This window comes from Bombina bombina, chromosome 9 (assembly GCF_027579735.1).
Source record: "Bombina bombina isolate aBomBom1 chromosome 9, aBomBom1.pri, whole genome shotgun sequence".
NCBI lineage: Eukaryota > Metazoa > Chordata > Amphibia > Anura > Bombinatoridae > Bombina > Bombina bombina.
In genome coordinates, this window is record NC_069507.1 from 220518429 (window position 1) to 220538586 (window position 20158).

The following is a 20158-nucleotide window of genomic DNA, read 5'->3' on the forward strand; positions in this document are numbered from 1 at the left end:
CACCTGAGGATCTCTCACGGCACACTAGTGTGCCACGGCACACTGGTTTAAAAACACTGCTCTATCTGAATCACAAAAGAAAAAATTTGCGTTCAGTGTCCCTTTAAGTTATTTTTTTTTTAAAGTGAATAAGCAACATTACATCAGTTTTATCTACAAAGAAAATCAATGCACTTGGCAAAGAGCATATTAAGCGGCACTAGAAGTGACCTGAGCATATGCAATGGACCTTGTAATGCATTTTTTTTTACAGTTGCTGAAAGTCTTTGATGACATAACATTTACAAAGGGTTATACATGTGAGTAACCCGGAATACACAGAAATGTCCACTGCATAAAGCCTATATTATATTAATGCAGAAAGGTTTAAAAAAATAGCACCCGACTGTTACAGAAAAAGGATCCATTAATATGTCCAACTAAGCCCCTTCTTGAAGTAGTGCAAGTTGGTCTTGTAACAACAATGTGTGTGTGCGTATGCTTGTGTTTGTGTCTGTATAGGTGTGTGTAGTGTATGTATGTGTGTGTGTAGTGTATGTGTGTGTAGTGTATGTATGTGTGTGTATGTGTATGTATGTATGTGTGTGTATGTGTAGTGTATATATGTATGTATGTGTGTGTGTGTAGTGTATGTATGTGTGTGTGTGTATGCTTGTGTTTGTGTCTGTATGTGTGTGTAGTGTATGTATGTGTGTGTGTAGTGTATGTGTGTGTGTGTGTGTAGTGTATGTATGTGTAGTGTACGTATGTCTGTGTGTGTATGTGTAGTGTATATATGTATGTATGTGTGTGTGTGTAGTGTATGTATGTGTGTGTGCGTATGCTTGTGTTTGTGTCTGTATGTGTGTGTAGTGTATGTATGTGTGTGTGTAGTGTATGTATGTGTGTGTGTGTGTGTGTGTGTGTAGTGTATGTATGTGTGTGTATGTGTAGTGTACGTATGTCTGTGTGTGTATGTGTAGTGTATATATGTATGTATGTGTGTGTGTGTGTAGTGTATGTGTGTGTGTGTGTGTGTAGTGTGTGTGTGTGTGTTTAGTGTATGTATGTGTGTGTGTAGTGTATGTATGTGTGTGTATGTGTAGTGTACGTATGTCTGTGTGTGTATGTGTAGTGTATATATATATATATATATATGTATGTGTGTGTGTGTAGTGTATATATTTATGTGTGTGGTGTATGTATGTGTGTGTGTGTGTATGTGTGTGTAGTGTATGTATGTGTGTGTAGTGTATGTATGTGTGTGTGTAGTGTATGTGTGTGTATGTGTGTGTAGTGTATGTATGTGTGTGTGTGTAGTGTATGTATGTGTGTGTGTAGTGTATGTGTGTGTGTATGTGTGTAGTGTATGTATGTATGTTTGTATGTATGCAGGGCCGTCTTTAATATTGATTGGACCCTGGGCGAAAATTTTCTTGCCCCCCCCCCCCCATGCAATTTCGCTCTCCACCCCAACATCCCAAAAAACAACTAAATCAATTTTTTTTTTATTATTAGCCCAGCAGTGGATTATCCACTGCTGAGCTAATCATTTAAAAAAATGAAATAAATTGCAATATGTGAAACTGAACCTAAGCAGTACTAATAAGTAAATAAATATATAAATTCCTCCACTGTGGATTCATTTAATATTCTTTTGAATGTGATTCTGGTGTGAGGTTAGTTGGTTAAAGAGATTTAGGGCAGCCAACAGGAGCAAAGCAAGTTAAAGACTGAGGAGGAAGCATGGAGGTGCAGTATAAGTTTACTGACTGGAACAGCAGAACTACTATGGGAAGCTGTAAAATCTGAGACAGAGAGAAAACAAAAACTATAAAAATAAACCTTACATTAATGTGTGAAGTATCAGCATGACACTATACATCAGCCACAGCAGCACATGTCACTTCTTAGCTAGGAACAAGTTCCCTCTCACCTTGCACTAGACAATGCTGCATGGGGAGGGGTGTGTGTGTGCACTCACTTATTCTTCCCACTGACACCTTTCTACAAAGCACTGTTCCCCTAACAAACTTCAGTTAGTTGATCTTAGGGCCACAGCAGAAAGAGCAGGGCTAAGGGGACCAGCAGACTGGATGCTGTCTGTCCAAGGCTGCATGGATACAGTGTGAGATGAGTCACACAGCCTCAAGACTGAAGAGAGCACTCTATGCAGCTGCACAGATGCTCAAATCCTCACGTGCTTGCCGCTCCAGCTTTCTGCTGCATGCGCCTACAGTCAGCCCTACCCAGAAACAATCCCTACCACCAGAGCAGTTACCTGGTAAAAGTGGTAACCCCAGTAGGACCTTTTATGATGCAGTGGGAATGGTTGGATGCTGAGTTAGGGCTTTGCATTCAGTGCTGCACAGTGCACATCTAAAACAGCACATGGCAATAGCTTGGCATATCACGTGACACCGGCACGGTCTGGCACAGTTTAAAAATATATATATATATAAGCAGAGTACTTTTGACTGTGACAGTATTAGGACTGAATGTGTATGTTCCCCATGTCAAATCAGCAGTCTGGTATGAACCATAAAAAAAAATTTTTTTTTTTTTTTTTTTTTTTTTTAAGGACTCTTGGGCCCCTCAACAGAAACTGGGCCCTGGGCAGCTGCCCCTTTTGCCCTGTGTTAAAGACGATCCTGTATGTATGTGTGTGTAGTGTATGTGTAGTGTATATATGTATGCGTGTATGTAGTGTATGTATGTGTGTGTAGTGCATGTGTGTATATATGTATCTGTGTTTTTTGAGTTTAGTGTATATGTGCATGTGTATTTAGTCTGTATGTTTGTTTGTTTGTATGTCTGTTTGTCTGGTTATATGTGTGTGTAGTGTATGTGTAGTAACCTTAGTCAAAAAGGATCATCTTCCTGGAGTCATTCTGAAGTAATGGATGACACCAGACTAGTCATTAGAAGCCACCCTGAAGTATGCCCATAGGCCAAAATATTTAAATTAGATGACTAGAGCAGGAATGGCCACACTTTTTTGTGTTGGGATCTACTTTTCAAATGACCAGCTCAACGAGATCTACCCACTAAAAATGGCCTGGTTTCTAAGCTTACATTCCTGCTTTTCAAATAAAGATTCCAAGAGAATGAAGAAAAAATGATAATAGGAGTAAATTAGAAAATTGTTTAAAATTACATGTTCTAAATCTGAATCATGAAAAAAAAATAAAATGTGTGTTTCATATCCCTTTAAGGTTGCATGATTTAGCAACATATGGATGTGCAAAAGCATAAAGATACAACAGATTAATCCTGATGACAAAAGTAGCACTGTCTTTAATTCAGATTAACACGAGCAACCCCTTGTGCCATGTTACAAAACACTGCATTCAAATTACTGCCACTGACCCCCTTTACTTTGCGCCACAGGCTTGGCCTAATATGACCCAGTGAGGCTTACACAAATAAATTTCAATAGCGCGCCATGCAGACCATTTTTTATAAATAAATTCATCCACCAATAAAAAAGTGCTATCCAGAGTTCTGAACCCAAAAAAAAAGCTTAGATGCTTTCTTTTTCAAATAAAGATAGCAAGAGAACGAAGAAAAAATGATAATAGGAGTGCATTAGAAAGTTGCTTAAAATTGCATGCTCTATCTCAGTGGTTTTTAACCTTTTTTTTGCCGTGGCACACTTTTTTACATTAAAAAATCCTGTGGCACACCACCATCCCAAAATTTAAAAAAAAAATCACACATTGTAGCCTAATGCAGCATATATATATACACATACACACAAACACACACATACTGTATGTATTGTGCTGTTATGCCATGCCTCCTACAAACTACCCCTGCACTGGGAGTAAAAAACAAGCAAAGTTTAAAAAATATGTCACACTGTTGTCAGTCTGCCGTGGCACACCTGAGGATCTCTCACGGCACACTAGTGTGCCACGGCACACTGGTTGAAAAACACTGCTCTATCTGAATCACAAAAGAAAAAATTTGCGTTCAGTGTCCCTTTAAGTTATTTTTTTTTTAAAGTGAATAAGCAACATTACATCAGTTTTATCTACAAAGAAAATCAATGCACTTGGCAAAGAGCATATTAAGCGGCACTAGAAGTGACCTGAGCATATGCAATGGACCTTGTAATGCATTTTTTTTTACAGTTGCTGAAAGTCTTTGATGACATAACATTTACAAAGGGTTATACATGTGAGTAACCCGGAATACACAGAAATGTCCACTGCATAAAGCCTATATTATATTAATGCAGAAAGGTTTAAAAAAATAGCACCCGACTGTTACAGAAAAAGGATCCATTAATATGTCCAACTAAGCCCCTTCTTGAAGTAGTGCAAGTTGGTCTTGTAACAACAATGTGTGTGTGCGTATGCTTGTGTTTGTGTCTGTATAGGTGTGTGTAGTGTATGTATGTGTGTGTGTAGTGTATGTGTGTGTGTGTGTGTAGTGTATGTATGTGTGTGTATGTGTATGTATGTATGTGTGTGTATGTGTAGTGTATATATGTATGTATGTGTGTGTGTGTAGTGTATGTATGTGTGTGTGTGTATGCTTGTGTTTGTGTCTGTATGTGTGTGTAGTGTATGTATGTGTGTGTGTAGTGTATGTGTGTGTGTGTGTGTAGTGTATGTATGTGTAGTGTACGTATGTCTGTGTGTGTATGTGTAGTGTATATATGTATGTATGTGTGTGTGTGTAGTGTATGTATGTGTGTGTGCGTATGCTTGTGTTTGTGTCTGTATGTGTGTGTAGTGTATGTATGTATGTGTGTGTGTAGTGTATGTATGTGTGTGTGTGTGTAGTGTATGTATGTGTGTGTATGTGTAGTGTACGTATGTCTGTGTGTGTATGTGTAGTGTATATATGTATGTATGTGTGTGTGTGTGTAGTGTATGTGTGTGTGTGTGTGTAGTGTGTGTGTGTGTGTTTAGTGTATGTATGTGTGTGTGTAGTGTATGTATGTGTGTGTATGTGTAGTGTACGTATGTCTGTGTGTGTATGTGTAGTGTATATATATATATCTATATATATATATATATATGTATGTGTGTGTGTGTAGTGTATATATTTATGTGTGTGGTGTATGTATGTGTGTGTGTGTGTATGTGTGTGTAGTGTATGTATGTGTGTGTAGTGTATGTATGTGTGTGTGTAGTGTATGTGTGTGTATGTGTGTGTAGTGTATGTATGTGTGTGTGTGTAGTGTATGTATGTGTGTGTGTAGTGTATGTGTGTGTGTATGTGTGTAGTGTATGTATGTATGTTTGTATGTATGCAGGGCCGTCTTTAATATTGATTGGACCCTGGGCGAAAATTTTCTTGCCCCCCCCCCCCCATGCAATTTCGCTCTCCACCCCAACATCCCAAAAAACAACTAAATCAATTTTTTTTTTATTATTAGCCCAGCAGTGGATTATCCACTGCTGAGCTAATCATTTAAAAAAATGAAATAAATTGCAATATGTGAAACTGAACCTAAGCAGTACTAATAAGTAAATAAATATATAAATTCCTCCACTGTGGATTCATTTAATATTCTTTTGAATGTGATTCTGGTGTGAGGTTAGTTGGTTAAAGAGATTTAGGGCAGCCAACAGGAGCAAAGCAAGTTAAAGACTGAGGAGGAAGCATGGAGGTGCAGTATAAGTTTACTGACTGGAACAGCAGAACTACTATGGGAAGCTGTAAAATCTGAGACAGAGAGAAAACAAAAACTATAAAAATAAACCTTACATTAATGTGTGAAGTATCAGCATGACACTATACATCAGCCACAGCAGCACATGTCACTTCTTAGCTAGGAACAAGTTCCCTCTCACCTTGCACTAGACAATGCTGCATGGGGAGGGGTGTGTGTGTGCACTCACTTATTCTTCCCACTGACACCTTTCTACAAAGCACTGTTCCCTTAACAAACTTCAGTTAGTTGATCTTAGGGCCACAGCAGAAAGAGCAGGGCTAAGGGGACCAGCAGACTGGATGCTGTCTGTCCAAGGCTGCATGGATACAGTGTGAGATGAGTCACACAGCCTCAAGACTGAAGAGAGCACTCTATGCAGCTGCACAGATGCTCAAATCCTCACGTGCTTGCCGCTCCAGCTTTCTGCTGCATGCGCCTACAGTCAGCCCTACCCAGAAACAATCCCTACCACCAGAGCAGTTACCTGGTAACAGTGGTAACCCCAGTAGGACCTTTTATGATGCAGTGGGAATGGTTGGATGCTGAGTTAGGGCTTTGCATTCAGTGCTGCACAGTGCACATCTAAAACAGCACATGGCAATAGCTTGGCATATCACGTGACACCGGCACGGTCTGGCACAGTTTAAAAATATATATATATATAAGCAGAGTACTTTTGACTGTGACAGTATTAGGACTGAATGTGTATGTTCCCCATGTCAAATCAGCAGTCTGGTATGAACCATAAAAAAAAATTTTTTTTTTTTTTTTTTTTTTTAAGGACTCTTGGGCCCCTCAACATAAACTGGGCCCTGGGCAGCTGCCCCTTTTGCCCTGTGTTAAAGACGATCCTGTATGTATGTGTGTGTAGTGTATGTGTAGTGTATATATGTATGCGTGTATGTAGTGTATGTATGTGTGTGTAGTGCATGTGTGTATATATGTATCTGTGTTTTTTGAGTTTAGTGTATATGTGCATGTGTATTTAGTCTGTATGTTTGTTTGTTTGTATGTCTGTTTGTCTGGTTATATGTGTGTGTAGTGTATGTGTAGTAACCTTAGTCAAAAAGGATCATCTTCCTGGAGTCATTCTGAAGTAATGGATGACACCAGACTAGTCATTAGAAGCCACCCTGAAGTATGCCCATAGGCCAAAATATTTAAATTAGATGACTAGAGCAGGAATGGCCACACTTTTTTGTGTTGGGATCTACTTTTCAAATGACCAGCTCAACGAGATCTACCCACTAAAAATGGCCTGGTTTCTAAGCTTACATTCCTGCTTTTCAAATAAAGATTCCAAGAGAATGAAGAAAAAATGATAATAGGAGTAAATTAGAAAATTGTTTAAAATTACATGTTCTAAATCTGAATCATGAAAAAAAAATAAAATGTGTGTTTCATATCCCTTTAAGGTTGCATGATTTAGCAACATATGGATGTGCAAAAGCATAAAGATACAACAGATTAATCCTGATGACAAAAGTAGCACTGTCTTTAATTCAGATTAACACGAGCAACCCCTTGTGCCATGTTACAAAACACTGCATTCAAATTACTGCCACTGACCCCCTTTACTTTGCGCCACAGGCTTGGCCTAATATGACCCAGTGAGGCTTACACAAATAAATTTCAATAGCGCGCCATGCAGACCATTTTTTATAGGCCAATTGTGTTGTCGCTCAAAAATCATCAATCATCTACATTGATTGGTTGAAATGAATGTCCCTCAAGATCCAGTCCTGTAGCACTTTTCGTGTCCCACCATCAGGCTGTTTAATGACCTGCCCTTTCACACACTGCAGTAGATAAAGCGGTATCCCTAGCAACCATACTCTACTCACGCCCCAGTGTTGAGATCGCGTAACTTGACCACATCATTTTGATCACATCGGCCACAATCTACCAGAAGCATCTTCGGGATCTACTGGTAGATTCCGATCTACCTATTGGGCACCCCTGCTCTAGAGTCATTCACTGGCTGTGCATGCTTGTGAAGTAATCAGTAAGGTTAGATGATGACTTTGCAAGTCTGATGATGTCTGATGATGTGCAAATGACTTCTAAAGTAGTTTGATGATCATCAAATGACTCCAAGAAGGTCTCTAAAGTAATCCTGTTTGTCTTGGGAAGTGGGTGTAGAGTGAGTTTGAGTGTGTAGTGAATGTGTGTGTGTGAATGCTTGAAGTGTGTGTGTATGAATATGTGTAGTGTATGGGTGTTTTTAGTGTGTGTGTGTCTGTGGATGTGCATAGTGTATGGGTATGTGTGGTGTATGTAAAGTATATGTGTGTTTGTGGAGTGAATGTTTGTCTGCCTGTGTGTAAGTCAATGTGTATAAAAATATAGAAAAACAGGATGAAGAAAATAATGAGATAAAGGACAAAAATAGTGATTTTAGGGCTTATTTAATGACCAGCATATCTCTGGGTAGGATATAAAAGTAGACAATATTTGGTTTGGTGTTGTCTGGCAATGGTTTTCATTGTTCATTTTCACTCAATCTGTCTGTGACATTGATGACATTTATATTGCAACACAAGGAGTTGAACACTCAGCCCAAAATGGGTGAGATGTTTCAGCACAAAGTCTGTAAACCTACCTTCCCACTATGAGCTTGATTGTATTTGTGCAAACACCATTCAGAGCAAGAGCAAGAGAGACAGCTGCAAAGAAATCAGAACATGGAATTCAGAACCATATCTGTATCCTTTTTGTATATTAATTTATTGTAACATTATGTCAATTTCTTTTTATTTTTACTATTATTTTTTATTGAGGTTTAGCATAAATGACACAATCTCATAAAACAAAAGCAGCACCATATACATAAGTACACATTACTAAAGATAATTACATAGCAAAATCACGCATTACAATGTTACAGTATACAGGCACATAGTAATTAAGAGCATTGAGTGCAATGTATATACTGTATATATTTTTATACACATAAGATATCACCAAGTTTGACAAACCTCAGGTTTTAGTATTACTGTTTGTGATGTAGAGGTAGAGAGGCCTTGTAAATTAAACAAAATGGCCACTCTTGGACCTGTACACAAGAACATGTAAATAGTCAGAAGGCAGAATGTTAAGAAAAATAACTTATGGGACTCATAAAGACAACGGGTCTATAACTTTTTACGGACACACTTCTATATATTAAGCCTGTTATGAAGCTACAAATTGACCAACCAAACTGTTTCATGTAAAGATAATTTACCAACCTATCTGGATCACTAAGGAAAGGCTGTTTATATAAATCAAGCATCTTAGGAAGTACTGCTTTATGATTTATAAGGAATGAACACATCCATGCTAAAAAAAAAATAAAAAAAAAAATAAATCAACAAACTGGTTAATAACAAGGCTAATAAACTTGGATGGTACTAATGAAACCAGGAAATAATTCTTATTAAGCTTCTAAGGTCAATATTAAATCATCCGTAAGAATTAAGTGCTAGTAGCAATATGCTTTAATAAACCAGTAGGTATGGAACCTTACAGTACACTAAAGAGGAGTGTGACATGCTGGGGAACTATTATATCTACACAGAGTTTCCATATACTACCATTAAATTGTCATAGAACATGTTGAGATCTGTTCAGAACCTAAAAGGGCTATTTAAGTAAAAATAGTTTGCATAAAAAAAAAACTGTTTAAAAATTGCTGGCAAGTATTTTAAAATACTTTTCAAAAATAAGCAAAAATACTTACATAGATATGGTGTGTGGAGCAGTCTGCTCCACCACCCCCCAACAGTGTTAAGGCACAGGTATTGTATTTCAACTGTGTTGACACCTTCTAGTTATGCTCCAGCAGATAATCACTGAGCACTTTTTGCATTCTACCAAATCACAATAGATATAAATACAGCCATAGAAGGAAATGTGTGGGGAAGTGTTAGAGCTTTACAATTCAGAAACTTAAAAGAAAGGGTTAATGGGGAGGCAATGCAGTATAAATTTGCAGGTAAAGTAATTAAATTACATATTTCTATATTTTGTCTCTATCCCAACTTGATTTATGTCCCTTTAAGGGTTTATCCTCCCCCCCCCCCAAGATCTGGGCTGCATCTGGATTCAACAGACTGTCAATGCTATTCAGCAGAGTGCATAGATGCTGCCCAGATTGTGATGTAATAAGTGGGCGGAGCTTGACAGCCATTTCAAAGTGACCAGAAACAATAGTCATTTTAAAATAACTTATTTACTGTTACTGCTGCATGATATAGAAAGGGGTGCAGGAGGATATTTGAAGCTTAATCTAAAGTAAGACTTTAAGATGACTAAGGTGTAGTCTGTCCCTTTAAAGTGATGGTTTAAACAGATCTGGAATATTAGCAATATTTTAGATGGAGTTTAATTCAACAGTTGTAATGAAGATGCGCTAGAACTTACTTTTTAATATAGCACTAAAATTTAAATACCCTGCGTTCTGGCCGTCCACTTCAAAACTAATTTTTTGGGGGAGCTAATGGTTTGAGCTGTTATCCAATCGGCACACCAGCCATATGGCACTTACACAATTATTTGTGGCTAGAGCGCCGATTAGGGAACAGTTGGAGCTGGAGCATGGGGTATTTGAATTTCAATGCTACATTATAAAAGTACGTTTAAGCGTATCTTCATTACAACTGATGAATTAAACTCAATCTAAAATATTGCTAACATTCCAAATCTGTTTATACAAAGGGGTAAGTTTACCGTCACTTTATGGGCAAGTCAATCTAGGGCGCCCACCTTACGTCACCTGCTTTACACTCGCTGCTCAGTATTTCAAACTGGATCGTGGTTGTTTAGCGTTTGTCTTCTATTGCATTTTGCCGTATTTGGAGCCATCTGTTTGGCCGGTCTGGTGCCTCCAGTCTCAAGTAAAGAGTCAGGTCTGATCCAGATGAGAGTGAACTTTCACCAACTTGGGCATTTCATGTGGACTGAGTGTGGACACCTTTAAATCTACTCATACTACCTTACCTCATATGATTGAGGGCTTATTCTGTGAGTAGGAGTTACCTAAGTGGAATGTGATTTATGTTTTATTTGTTGGCAAATTTGATTAAAACTGTTCTGCACTTTGAGAAGTGTTTTTGTGTGCTTGTCCCTCTAGATCTTATCATATATACAGTATATATATATATATATATATATATATACATATATGTGTGTGTGTGTGTGTGTATATATATATATATATATATATATATATATATACAAAAGCAGGGAACCAGCACTCTTTTTTACTTATACAGCTGCCGGGGTGCGCTTACAAGCCTTAAATATTCGCACAACAAAGAAGGCACTCTCCGTTTACATATGCCGTTTATTAGTAAACGTTTTCGGGGTCTCCCCCGTCCACAGACCACTTGGTCTGAGGAAACGGCATATGTAAACGGAGAGTGCCTTCTTTGTTGTGCGAATATATATATATATATATATATATATATATATACAATATATATATATACTGTATATATTTATACTGTATATATATATATATATATATATATATATATATATATTTATATATTAAACTCTAAAAGTTTCTTTTTAATGGTATAAGAACACACAGATTCTCTTTTATAATTATCTTTTTTTCTGACCCGGTATTATACATTTGGTTGGGATGTGTCGGAAATTATGCTTTTTTTTCTTGAATAAGTGATTAAATAAAAGATTTGTAATTTAAGATTAACAATACAGCTTGATAAAATAACTGGTTTGATGGATTACAAGGAGAGAAGATTAAGTACCCTGTTTATTAACCTGGTTATTCTAATGGGTAGAAAAATAATTTTATCCTTACGGAAATCTAAAGAAGGTCTAATACTGAAGACATTAATTAATCTCCTATGGAAACAATTTATAATAGAGCAGTATGATACAAAAATAAAATCATTTCTGTACTTCTCTTGGTTTGATTTTGTTAATCAGTAACATAATTATTTTTGCAATTAGGTTATATTTTTTGAAACTGTTACATGGAACTAGAATGTCTGTTTTTGATTCTTTTCGCTGGGGTCTGAGCATTTGCAGAGCATTCCATCTGTCTAAGTGACAGCACTAAGAATTATACTTATGTAGAGCTACAACTGGACAGAATGCTACTTATTTAAGCCAAACATCTGCTGAATCTAACCCTGCTATTTCTCATTTACTTTCAGGTACGCCCCTTTAAAACCTCTCGGCTAGATTACGAGTCTTGCGTTAGCCTTAAAAAGCAGCGTTGAGAGGTCCCAACGCTGCTTTTTAACGCCCGCTGGTATTGCGAGTCTGGCAGGTACAGGTGTACCGCTCACTTTTTTTCCGCGACTCGAGCATACCGCAAATCCCCTTACGTCAATTGCGTATCCTATCTTTTCCATGGGATTTTCCTAATGCCAGTATTACGAGTCTTGTAAAAAGTGAGCGGTAGACCCTCTCCTGTCAAGACTCCTACCGCATTTAAAAGTCAGTAGTTAAGAGTTTTATGGTCTAACGCCGTAACATAAAACTCTTAACTAAAGTGCTAAAAAGTACACTAACACCCATAAACTACCTATTAGCCCCTAAACCAAGGCCCCCCACACATCGCAAACACTTGAATAAAATTTTTAACCCCTAATTTGCCAACCGGACATAGCCGCCACTGTAATAAATATATTAACCCCTAAACTGCCGCACTCCCGCATCGCAAACACTAGTTAAATTTTATTAACCCGTAAACGTAAGTCTAACCCTCCCCAACTTAAAGATAATTTAAAATAATCGGAAAAAAATTACTACAATTAAATAAATTATTCCTATTTAAAACTAAATACTTACCTATAAAATAAACCCTAAGCTAGCTACAATATAACTAATAGTTACATTGTAGCTATCTCAGGGTTTATTTTTATTTTACAGGCACGTTTGTATTTATTATAACTAGGTACAATAGTTATTAAATAGTTATTAACTATTTAATAACTTCCTAGTTAAAATAAGTACAAATTTACCTGTAAAATAAACCCTAACCTAAGTTACAATTACACCTAACACTACACTATAATTAAATTAATTACCTAAACTAACTACAATTCATTACAATTAAATTAAATAAACTACAGTACGAAAACCCCCCCCACAAAATTACAGAAAATAATAAAATAATTACAAGAATTTTAAACTAATTACACCTAATCTAATCCCCCTAATAAGATAAAAAAGCCTCCCAAAATAATAAAAATCTCTACCTTATAAATTACAAATAGCCCTTACAAGGGCCTTTTGTGGGGGCATTGCCCCAAAGTAATCAGCTCTTTTACCTGTAAAAAAAAAATACAATACCCCCCAACATTAAAACCCACCACCCACACACCCAACCCTACTCTAAAACCCACCCAATCCCCCCTTAATAGAACCTAACACTAACCCCTTAAAGATCCCCCTACCTTGAGACGTCTTCACCCAACCGGGCAGAAGTGGTCCTCCAGACGGCCAGAAGTCTTCATCTGATCCGGGCAGAAGAGGACCTCCAGATGGGCAGAAGTCTTCATCCAGGTGGCATCTTCTATCTTCATCCATCCGGAGCGGAGCCAATAGCGGAGCCAATAGAATGCAAGCTCAATCCTATTGGCTGATTGGATCAGCCAATAGGATTTTTTCTACCTTAATTCCGATTGGCTGATAGAATTCTATCAGCCAATCGGAATTGAAGGGACGTCATCTTGGATGACGTCACTTAAAGGTACCATCATTTAGTGTTAGTCGTCGGATGGAAGAGGATGCTCCGCGTCGGATGTCTTGAAGATGGACCCGCTCCGCTCCGGATGGATGAAGATAGAAGATGCCGCCTGGAGGAAGACTTTTGCCCGTCTGGAGGTCCTCTTCTGCCCGGATCGGATGAAGACTTCTAGCCGCCTGGAGGACCACTTCTGCCCGGTTGGGTGAAGACGTCTCAAGGTAGGGTGATCTTCAAGGGGTTAGTGTTAGGTTTTATTAAGGGGGGATTGGGTGGGTTTTAGAGTAGGGTTGGGTGTGTGGGTGGTGGGTTTTAATGTTGGGGGGTATTGTATTTTTTTTTACAGGTAAAAGAGCTGATTACTTTGGGGCAATGCCCTGCAAAAAGCCCTTTTAAGGGCTATTTGCAATTTAGTATAGGGTAGGGATTTTTATTATTTTGGGGGACTTTTTTATTTTATTAGGGGTATTAGATTAGGTGTAATTAGTTTAAAATTCTTGTAATTATTTTATTATTTTCTGTAATTTAGTGTTTTTTTTCATACTTTAGTTTATTTAATTTAATTGTAATTAATTGTAGTTAGTTTAGGTAATTAATTTAATTATAGTGTAGTGTTAGGTATAATTGTAACTTAGGTTAGGGTTTATTTTACAGGTAAATTTGTACTTATTTTAAATAATAACTATTTCATAACTATTGTACCTAGTTATAATAAATACAAAGTTGCCTGTAAAATAAAAATAAATCCTAAAATGGCTACAATGTAACTATTAGTTATATTGTAGCTAGCTTAGGGTTTATTTTATATGTAAGTAGTTTTAAATAGGAATAATTTAGTTAATAATAGTAATTTTATTTAGATGTATTTAAATTATATTTAAGTTAGGGGGTGTTAGGGTTAGACTTAGATTTAGGGGTTAATAACTTTATTATAGTGGCGGCGGCGTTGGCGGCAGAAGATTAGGGGTTAATAAGTGTAGTTAGGTGGCGGCTACATTGGGGGCGGCAGAGTAGGGGTTAATAAATAAAAAGTAGGTGTCGGTGATGTTGGGGGCGACAGATTAGGGGTTCATAGGTATAATGTAGGTGGCGGCGGTGTCCGGAGCGGCAGATTAGGGGTTAATAATATAATGCAGGTGTCGGCGATGTTGGGGGAGGTGGATTAGTGGTTAATAAGTGTAAGATTAGGGGTGTTTAGACTCAGGGTTTATGTTAGGGTGTTAGGTGTAGGCATAACTTTTATTTCCCCATAGGAATCAATGGGGCTGCGTTAGAAGCTGAACGCTGCTTTTTTGCAGGTGTTAGGTTTTTTTTCAGCCGGCTCTCCCCCATTGATTCCTATGGGGAAATCGTGGACAAGCATGTTTAGCCAGCTCACCGCTACCGTAAGCAGCGCTGGTATTACAGTGAGATGTGGAGCTAAATTTTGCTGCTCACTTTTTTGCGGCTAACGCTGGGTTTTAAAAAACCTGTAATACCAGCGTTGTCTTAAGTGAGCGGTGAGAAAAAAATGCTCGTTAGCCCTGCACACCATTACCGACAAAAACTCGTAATCTAGCCGTCTGTTTTTTTGCTGGATTTATTTCACTGTTCTTAACACCCTGATACGTCCCTTTAAAACCTCATTTTTTTATTGGATTTATTTCACTGTTCTTAACACCCTGGTACGTCCCTTTAAAACCTCTGTTTTTTATTGGATTTATTTCACTGTTCTTAACCCCTGGTACGTCCCTTTAAAATCTCAGATTTTTTTGACGATCTTTAAGTGGCAGCACTAAGGATTAGACAAGAATTGAACAAGATTTGAAGATTATTTGAGTCAATCTAAATATTTTCATTTTAAAAACAATCTTTTGCACTTAATATTCTTCTATGTTTTCAGGACTGCTTTTCCTTTTAATAGTCTCATGCCTATTCCACAGGCAGGCTCACATGCTCATACCTTACCCTTCTCCACATGCAGTTTATATTGTCCCCTCTCTCCTTTCCTCTCCTTACCTTAGCTCTCATGAACTACTTTCTATTTTAAAATCTGTCACTAAACTGCACCACCTCACAGAAATTCCCCCACTGCTATAAATCTTATTCTCACCTACTCTTACTTTCCATCTTGCTGCTATTAGCATCAGACGACATCTCTCAAATCATCATCATCAAATCCTGGGCCCCCACCCCATTCTCACCATTACCCAATCACACACTCCTTATAGACACTTTAATAAAAGCAACACACATAACCTCATTTCCATCAAATACATCCCATACGCACACACTCCTTTCACCTGCGCACTATGGAACTCTCGCTCTGTCTGCAACAAACTTACAGCTATTCATGACCTGTTTATATCAAATGCTTTCACCCTTTAAGCAATTACCTGGCTATCTTCTTCCGACACCTTTTCAATTGCTGCTCTCACACATGGTGGTCTTCACTTTAGCCATACCCCTAAGCCAAGTGAGAAATGTGGCGGCGGTGTTGGGATCCTGCTCTCCCCTCCTGCACTTATCAGTACCTACCTCCAATCCCATCTCTCTCCTTCTCCTCCTTTGAAGTCCACTATATTCACCTGTTCTTCCCCCTCTCCCTCAAAGTGGCAGTCATCTATCGCCCTCCTGGACCGACCTCCCAATTCCTTGACAACTTTGCCACCTGGCTTCCTCACTTTCTCTCTACAAATATACCAACCCTAATTAATGGGGACTTCAACATTCCAATCGACAACCCATCTGCCCCTGCTGCCTCTAAACTTCTTTCACATCCTCCTTTGGTCTCTCAATCCACCCTATTCCCTACTCACCGTGATGGACACTCCATCAACCTGATATTTTCCTACCTCTGTTCTATATCTGACCTCACCTGTTGCCCTTTTCCCATTTCAGACCATCACCTGGTCACCTATAATATTAATGCAACAGCTAAACCCACTTCTCTATCCCGCCCCCGCACCTGTAGAAATCTACATGCTGTGTATCTGCTCCAATTTTCAAAAATCATTCAAGATCTCCCTCACACTCACACTATAACCCACCCTGATCTCGCTACAGCCCACTATAACAAAACTCTCTCCTCTGCACTAGACACACTTGCCCCTCCCCGACTGCGCAAAATATCACGCCGTCAGTTGCAGACCTGGCACTCTCAGCAAACACGCTATTTGCAAAAATGCTCCCGACCTGCTGAGCGTGTTTGGAGGAAAACTCACTCTGAACCTGATTTCATACACTATAAGTTTATTCTTCGTTCATACACTTCTGCCCTTTAGTTAGCCAAGCAAACCTACTTCTCTTCTTTCATATCTACTCTTTCCTCAAACCATAAACGACTCTTCTCCACCTTTAACTCTCTCCTCTACCTACCTGCTCCACCCCCACATCTGTCTTTAATGCTCAAGACCTGACAGACTACTTTTTAAACAAAACATGTACTATCCAAAGCAACATCCCAACAACAACCTGCAATATTCCAACAACAGTCCCAGTTACTCCCTCTGCCACCCTCTGCCTCTTCCATCCAGCCACTGAGAATGAATTTTCTTCTTTACTATATCCCTACGCCTTACTACCTGCCCGCTCGACCCTATCCCTTCCCATCTAATACCCTCTCTGCCTTCCACCCTCACTCCTGCTCTTACTCATATATTCAACCTATCTCTCTCTACCAGCTCATTCCGATCTTCTTTCGGACACGCAAAAGTCACTCCCATACTCAAAAACCCTCCGTCGACCCTAATTCTTTTGCAAGCTACCGCCCCATATCACTGCTTCCACTAACATCAAAACTCCTTAAAATACTAGTTTACAAAAGCCTAACCCACTTCCTGTCCACCAACTCCTTGCTTGACCCCCTGCAATCTGGATTCCACCCTAAACACTCAACTGAGACTGCCCTTACCAAGGTAACTAACAATCTTTTCTCTGCTAAAAATTTTGACCACTACTCTATATTCATCTTACTTGACCTCTCAGCTGCCTTCAAAACAGTTGACCACCACCTCCTCCTACAAACCCTTAGCTCTTTTGGCCTCTATGACACTGCTCTTTCTTGGATTCACTCCTATCTTTCTCATAGGTCTTTCTCTGTGTCATTTTCCAACGACTCCTCCTCTCCAATGCCTTTGTCTGTTGGAGTACCTCAAGGATCTGTTCTGGTTCCTCTACTCTTCTCCATTTATACTTCTGCACTGGGTAAACTTATCAACAGGTATATCTTCAAATATCACCTCTATGCTGATGACACCCAGATATACCTCTCCACCCCTGCTCTCTCTCCCTCTGTCCTTTCTCATGTCAGCGACTGCTTATCTGGTTTTTCTTCCTGGATGGCCTCTCACCATCTAAAGATTAACATGTCCAAGAGTGAGCTCCTTCTTATCCCCCCTCATGCTCTACGCCGACTTCTGATTTCTCTATCCCAGTTGACGGCATCACCAGTTCCCCATTGCTCCAAGCCTGCTGCCTCGTAGTTACATTTGACTCAATTCTATCCTTCGTCCCCCATATCCAATCACTTTCTACATCCTGCAATATTTCCAAAGTTCACTCTTTTCTGAGCGCTAACACCACAAAGCAAATAATACACTCCCTTGTTATTTCCCGACATGACTACTGCAATAACCTACTTACTGGTCTTCCTCTTTCCCACCTCTCCCCCTTCAATCCATCCTAATTGCCTCTGCCAGGCTAATCCACCTTTTCCATCGCTCTGTATCTGCTGCACCTCTCTACGAGTCCCTTCATTGGCTCCCCATTCACAGCAGAATTAAATTCAAAATTCTCACCCTTACATACAAAGCTCTCACCAACGATGCTCCCCTATCCTCTCTAATAAACAAGTATACTCCAGCGCGCCCACTAAGATCCAACAATGACCTGCTCCTTGCATCCGCGACTATCACCTCTTCTCATGCTAGACTGCAGGACTTCTGTCGTGCAGCACCTACCCTCTGGAACACTCTCCCTCGTGCTGTCAGGCTTTGCTCTAATCTTTCTCCCTTTAAATGCTCCCTGAAGACTTTTCTCTTAAGAGAAGCCTACCACCCAACTCAATAATAAATTAATTTCACTTACCTAACAACATTTCCCTAATCTAACTCTGCATTAACATCTTTCTCAATCTTGCAGTCCTCACCAACTGTTTCTCAACTTCCTTCCCTTCTAGATTGTAAGTTCCCATGTGAATAGGGCACTCAATTCTTCCTGTATGTGTTTGTATATTTTGTCCTGTCTCTTACAAGTTTGATATCATAGTTTTATTGAAATTAATTGTATCCATGGACAGCGCTGCGGAATATGTTGGCGCTTCATAAATAAAGTATAGTAATAATTTTTATGTAATGCATCTTGAAGGATTAAAATAGTAAAGATGAAGAGGGAAAGAACATAGATAGATATGCAGACAGACACACAGATGGAGAAAGAAAGATAGATTGATTCTAAACATATTTAAATAAATTCCATTATTATTATTGTTTTACATTTTCATATTAAACCTCTTTACAGAACAATATCCATACAAATATATAACATTTTACAAACTGGCACAGGAACCAGTGCTTACCCAAACAGGCCTCTTTAACTTCTGTTCGGTCTGTCCGCTGAATTATTTTCACCACAAATATCACGGCAAGAGGTGTAAGAAATGAAATGGCCTGTGGGTAAATAATTGGGCATATGTCTAACATTACATAGTTCCAGATGATTACATCTGATTCCGCCACTTTAGCATTCCCATAAATCTACTAAACAAAGTAACATATGTGAAATTCCAATTATTATATTTTTTCTGTTAGCTTGAAAGATCTGTATAAGCTCTTTACAACTAAGGTTATCTGACTAAATATAATAATCTACAGTATCCCCAGATAAGAGGTACTTGTGACCCTACAGATGGTGTTATGCCAGCAATTAATGTCACCAATATGAGACAGCTGTATCTTATCAAGGGCTCTCAGAGCTGTCTCAAGTATGGACTGTGTTGAGCGCATTGTTATGCTTCTCAGTAAATATTAAAGCTTGTGAATGTTAAGCTGCTCTGTGCCATAAAATGAATGCTCAGTTTAATGTGTTCTATGACGATAACACAATTGTTTAGGCGCATTTATCACAATGAGAATCTCACAGAAAATAATCTGGAAAAACTACATTTACAGGTGAATTTGTGTTTGTGAAAGGGATACTAAAGTCAGAGGATTTGGCTTTTTTGTTTTGTTTATACACCACTAATAAACAGAGGCAGTTCTGCGTATTAACCACTGAGCAATCAGTCCTTAAGGTCCATTTGTTTACAGACTGTTTCAAAATAATAGACAAATGTAGCTTTAAAGGGACAGTAAAGTCAGAATTAAACACCCATGAACATGATTAATATATTGCATACAATTTTAAACAACTTTCCAATGTACTTATATTATCTTATTTGCTCATTGTCTTTGTACCCTATGTTGAAAAACATACCTAGGTAGGCTCATTAGCAGCAATGCACAACTAGGAGCTAGCTGCTGATTGGTGGCTTCACATACATGCCTCTTGTCATTAGCTCACCTGTGTTCAACTAGCTCCCAGTACTGCCGTGCGGCTTGTATCATGTCAGCAATTAACAAAATGAGTCATTACCAGATGGTACAAACACCTTAGGCTCTCTAAGCAAGTGTTGTGTTTAAAATGCTGGTGCACGGTGCATACTTAAATACACTTTTAAAGCTGCTATAGCTTTGATTGGAAGCATTTTTGCTAATGTATGTATATTACATAAAATTGTTTTATTTAAAACTGAATTGGATCCATGTGGATTTCGATTTTGACTG

The 20158-nt window shown here is 38.5% G+C and overlaps 1 protein-coding gene across 1 annotated transcript in view; it reads right to left on the reverse strand.

Annotated features, from left to right (window-relative positions):
- The window catches only part of PLPP4 (phospholipid phosphatase 4), a 280271-nt gene that overhangs the window by 95175 nt on the left and 164938 nt on the right, over positions 1-20158 (reverse strand). Inside the window, exons 3-4 of the mRNA XM_053692654.1 lie at positions 18913-19003; positions 8253-8316 (exon numbers count right to left, since the gene is read on the reverse strand). Coding sequence (XP_053548629.1) covers positions 8253-8316; positions 18913-19003 — 155 coding nt within the window. The remainder of the gene's footprint in view (positions 1-8252; positions 8317-18912; positions 19004-20158) is intronic.